Source organism: Amblyomma americanum, chromosome 7, assembly GCF_052857255.1.
Source record: "Amblyomma americanum isolate KBUSLIRL-KWMA chromosome 7, ASM5285725v1, whole genome shotgun sequence".
Lineage (NCBI taxonomy): Eukaryota > Metazoa > Arthropoda > Arachnida > Ixodida > Ixodidae > Amblyomma > Amblyomma americanum.
This window is the reverse complement of record NC_135503.1, coordinates 164,989,365-164,995,065: the sequence shown is the minus strand read 5'-3', so window position 1 is coordinate 164,995,065 and position 5,701 is coordinate 164,989,365. Positions and strand designations below refer to the sequence as shown.

General features: G+C 43.0%; 1 protein-coding gene across 1 annotated transcript; it reads left to right on the top strand.

Annotated features, from left to right (window-relative positions):
- The first annotated feature begins 1,629 nt into the window (after window positions 1-1,629).
- Window positions 1,630-2,133, top strand: LOC144098211 (uncharacterized). The gene has a single exon (XM_077630710.1). It carries the CDS (start codon window positions 1,630-1,632, stop codon window positions 2,131-2,133), a length of 504 nt encoding a protein of 167 aa, XP_077486836.1.
- The last annotated feature ends 3,568 nt before the right edge of the window (window positions 2,134-5,701 follow it).

Here is a 5,701-nt window from a genome sequence, read left to right as displayed (position 1 = left end):
CACAAGGGATGGCGTAGACAACTCCTGGGAACTTCTCTTTTGGCAACTGATCTTTGACGTTCATGAGTTGTTGTCGCATTTTCTTGACAGGGACATGGGCAACTTGCACGTCATACTCTCGTAATACACGGGCGAGGCACTCACTTGTTTTCGGCACATAAGAAATAGCCGCACGTTTTTTGGGCGGAAGAGGGGCGTCCGGATGACGAGGCCGTGACAGCCGTGGTTCCGTGGACCTGATGAAATGGCTTGGGTAACCACAGCTAATGAGATCTTTTCGTACCCTTGACGCGTCCGCAGCGGCGTCAGTGGTGTTTGTGCATATCTTCTTGGCCCGCTGCATTAAACTGCTCACAACGGCTCTTTTTTGATTGGAACTTCGTCTATCCCTTCGGGTATGCATTTTCGAATATTTGATCCCGCCTTTCTCCAGTTAATACTGGTTTTTTGGCAGCGACGGCAGCATCCAGCGAACATCTCTTGATCTGCTATTTCAACTGTGCAGATACGACTGGCATTTCCCGGATTGTCAAGCGCTGCCCGGTGAAGGATCCATCGGACATTGCGGATTTGCCTGGCTTTTTCTACCGCTCGAACTGCACAGTTCTCCCGAGAGCTGTGTGACGCCCAGGCCCCTGCCGCGTACACCGTCACCGCCGTGATCACCGGAGCAATCACCGCCGCACGCCCCTACTGCGCTTGCGCGCCTGACGGATAAATCAAGAGCACACGGGGAGGCAGTCATTTGGCAGCGACGGCAGCATCCAGCGAACATCTCTTGATCTGCTATTTCAACTGTGCAGATACGACTGGCATTTCCCGGATTGTCAAGCGCTGCCCGGTGAAGGATCCATCGGACATTGCGGATTTGCCTGGCTTTTTCTACCGCTCGAACTGCACAGTTCTCCCGAGAGCTGTGTGACGCCCAGGCCCCTGCCGCGTACACCGTCACCGCCGTGATCACCGGAGCAATCACCGCCGCACGCCCCTACTGCGCTTGCGCGCCTGACGGATAAATCAAGAGCACACGGGGAGGCAGTCATTTGGCAGCGACGGCAGCATCCAGCGAACATCTCTTGATCTGCTATTTCAACTGTGCAGGTTAGTTTGTTCCCCTATTAAATGTACGCGTAGTGGTGCTTGTGCTGCTGTCGCTTCCAAAGACTTGTATATTTTGCTGTATTGCCGGGCCTATTGTGGTTTTCTGCTGTAGTGGAAACAATGTCCCATGTCTGCTTCACTTGTGATGAAGCATTCCATGATAATGAGGGGCGTGTAGCTTGTTCTGAGTGTGTGCACGAATACCATTTTGGAAAATGCGCGGGAATAGCTGAAAAGTCATTCAAAGGAAAATCCGAAGCTGCAAAGAAGACATGGCGATGCCAAAATTGCCGGAGCTCGGTACAAGGTGGTAGCAACACTGATGAAAACAAGACTGACATGGATATAAAAGCTATCCTTGGATCTATTATTCTAAAGCTAGAATGCCTACCTTCCCTCGCCGCTCGAGTAGAAACTATGGAGGAGTCTGTTACGCACATGTCTGCCATTTTTGAGGAACTGAAAAAAACTATTTTCGTGCAGGAAAATGAAATTAAGGTACTTAGGAAGCAGGTACAGGAACTGGAGATGAAGGAGGATGAGAACCAATCTGCTCAGGCTCAGCTTCGGCGGGAAGTGAACGAACTTGAATTCCGAAATAGGCAGCTTAATTTAGAAATCCATGGGGTGCCTCTCGTGCAAGGTGAAAACTTGCATAATGTGCTAAACGGAGTTGCAGACCAGCTGGAAACGCCACATTTGGTCGAGCATGACATTGCCTCGGTACACAGGCTACCCGCACAGAAAGACAAAATTCCCGGAATAATCGTCCGTTTCACAAGGCAGTCGACAAGGGAATCTTGGTTAAGTAAAAAGAGCAAGCTAAATGATAGCCATCCACGCATCTTCATCCAGGAAAACTTGACCCGTCACAACAGAGACCTGCTGCAAGCTACAAAGAACTGGGCCAAAGAAGCTGGTTTTAAATACGTGTGGCATACGCATGGAAAGGTTCTTTTGAGAATGTCTGATGGTGCAAACGCAATTCACATTAGAAGCCGTGATGACCTCGACCGCCTTCTGCCCAAATGATGCGCCCAGCCAGTATCATTCTTGAACAGAGAAGCTAGAGATGGATGAACACGATTTCTATTCACCAGATGACTTGAACAATGTGGTATCTCATTTGGGACGTCATGCGTTAAAATCTGTGCATTTAAACGCCAGATCTGTCCGAAACAAAGCACTTCTGTTAGATGAATTCTTTAGCCAATTTTCTTTCAATTTTTCAGTTGTCATGTTCAGTGAAACATGGAGCAAAAATGAGAGTGATGTTTTTAGAATGGAAGGCTATAATACACATTATCTCAACCGACCTTGTGGTCGCGGTGGTGGTGTTGCAGTTCTAACTTTAGAACAAATGGACTGCGAACTAGTAGACGCTTTCAGTATTGTAACTCCCGATTACGAAGTTTTATCTTTATTTGCGGATAAAGTACTGTATTCGGTTTGTTATCGGCCGCCAAGTGGGCATGTTCCAACATTTCTTGAATTTTATGAAAGCTTTCTTTCGTTTGTTGTGGAAAGCAGGTGCATGTTGGTAGCTGCAGGTGATTACAACATTGATATGGGTATTGATACTCCTGTTTGTACCAATTTTACCAATATTTTGCTGTCAAATGGGTTTAACAATGTTATAAATAATCCAACAAGAATAACAACTAATTGCCAGTCAGTATTGGATGTCTTCATAACAAATTTTGTATTATCGGATGTAAAAGCTGGTGCATTAGCATGTTCTATTAGTGATCATCTTCCGGTGTTTTTTTGCCTAGATGTTGCCAGCATTCTTAAACTTCCGCCTGCTGAAAACCTTTACCAGCCAGTAACTGACGCGGCTCTCGATGCATTCAGAAAAGAATTGATTCAAGTAGACTGGCGAAAGGTCCTGACTTTGGTCGATGCTGACAATGCTTATGATGCATTTTTAGATATATTTAAAGGTTTTTACCAAGTTCACTTTCCAGTAAAAAAGCGCCAAAGAAATAGGAAAATTCGGAAACCATGGGTAACATACGAACTCTACCAACAAATGAGAACAAAACACAGACTGTTCAGAAAATTTCTTCGCACGCGTAATCTTAATGACTTGACGATTTTCAAACAATATCGAAACAAACTAACCAAGAAATTGTGCATTGCGCGCAAAGATTACTTCTCATCTTTTGTGGATGTCAAAAATGCACCGAGCGCACTGCTTTGGGACAAACTAAATATGTTACTACGCCGTGGTAATAGCAGGAGCTGCATGTCCAAACTTACTATTAAGGGCAAGAACTTGCAAGGGGCGGAACTGGCTGATGCTTTCAACACTTTTTTCACAAATATGAGTACACCAGGTAGTTCCCACAACGCATGTCAATATATGAACAGGAGGAATGATAGAACTTTATTTTTACAGCCAGTCACAGTGCAGGAAGTGATTTCAACAATTAGAAGTTTAAACAACAGCAGCAGTAGGGATATCGATGAAATTCAAATAAAACCCGTCAAATACGTCGCAGATGTAATTGCACCAGTTCTTATGAATATTTTTAATATGGGTTTAACTACGTCTATATTCCCAGTAAAGTTGCAGGTTGCCAAAGTAGTAGTGCTCTTTAAAAAGGGGAATCGAAACGAATTGTGCAATTATCGGCCTGTATCTATATTGCCGATTTTTTCAAAGGTTTTCGAGAAAATAATTCATTGCAGGGTTTTGAATTTCATCGAAACCTCCAATGTATTAACACCTTACCAATTTGGTTTCCGGAAGAATATGTCAACTGAATTAGCCTTGCTTCACCAAAAAGAATATATTTTAACACAATTTGAGAACAAGAAAATCGTGGTTGGCTTATTTGTTGACTTCTCCAAGGCTTTTGACTTGGTCAATCATGAAGTTTTATTGAATAAGTTGGATATTTATGGTGTACGTGGATGTGCGTTACATTTACTACGGTCATATTTGTCCCACCGGCGACAAGTAGTCCAAATTAATAACTCTCGATCACAAGTCCTACCACTGGCTTGTGGTGTCCCACAAGGTAGCATATTGGGGCCTTTGCTCTTTAACCTTTATATAAATGACATTGTTAATATTAACCAGGATGCCAAATTTATCATATACGCAGACGATACTAGCATATTTTTCTCTGGTAATAATATCGATCAACTTATCTCTAGTTGCAATGACACAATAGTTCAACTACAACAATGGTCGTCCTATAATTCTATGACAATTAACACAAATAAAACAAAAGCCGTTATCTTTCGGGCAAAGAATAAGCCACTCCTTCCTCATGCCGATATTATTTTTAACTCTCGTCCTGTTGACATTGTTGACCATTTCAAAAGCCTTGGTGTGACATTTACTGCTCACATGTCCTGGGAAACTCATGTGAACTTACTAGTGACAAATTTAGCTCGGATAACTGGAGTAATTGGTCGTCTCAGATACATTCTTTCTACAAAACTTAAACTATTGGTTTATAATTCACTCTTTTATTCACATGTTAACTATTGCCAACTTGTCTGGGGTACAACTACATTCTCTAACCTACAAAAAATTTATGTCATGCAGAAGCGATACCTACGTCATGTGTACAACGCCGGTTATAATGCAACAACTGCAGGTTTTTTTCATAGAGCGCATGTCATTACGGCTCATAAACTATATCTCTACCGTCTGAGTACTAGATTTAAATATGAAGTAAGATATAACATACATAACCTTGGTACTCTGGCATATTTAGAAAAGAATGAACAATATTATGCTACAAGACATGGAGAATGTTGGAAAATCGTTGCACCCCGTTTGAACTCTGGCATGGAACGCCTATGTTATTCTTTACCATCACTGTTAAACCATTATCTGTCTACTAACTTTGATTTAATTACTTGCTCCGCTGCTAAGCTTCGCTCTATGTTTACTGAGGATGAATAACTGATTTTACTTATCCTGGGATTTCATTTTTCGGACCGCTCTGTTTTGCTTCTGTTCTGCACTGATCAAGTGTTTTCATTTTCTTTTGTTTGACTGTATGAATTGATTGCTGTTGACCAAACGCTGCTCATTAAGTGGGGCGACGGACTCGTCAAGCCGCCTATTGACGGCTTTTTTTCCGTCGTCCTCCATCTGTGTACTGCACATGGTGGAAATAAAGTCTTCTTCTTCTTCTTCTTCTTCAGTTCTAAGCAGTTTTCTATCGTGATATCCTGCGTTGCTCCCTCATTTGGGCTATTACCCTATCGTCGTGCCTAAATGACTCAGCTATTACTGATGCAATGTGCTTCACAGCGTCGTCTCCCTCTAAACATTTTCCCTCGTAATCTTCAATCTGTTGCTGCTTTCTCCAATGCTTTTCACCGTTTCTTCGCCTCTTGTGCCAAGTTCATTAATGAACTTGATTGGAACTTCGTCTATCCCTTCGGGTATGCATTTTCGAATGTTTGCTTCCGCCTTTTTCCAGTTAATACTGGTCAGCTTTAAGCTGTTTTCTATTGTGATGTCCTGCGTTGCTCCCTCATTTGGGCTATTACCCCATCGCCGTGCCTAAATAACTCAGCTATTACTGATGCAATCTGCTTCACAGCATCGTCTCCCTCTAATCATTTTCCT

Bases quoted from the DNA above. Each gene is read 5' to 3' on its own strand.
- LOC144098211 (XM_077630710.1), top strand. From the start codon at position 1,630: ATGAAGGAGGATGAGAACCAATCTGCTCAGGCTCAGCTTCGGCGGGAA.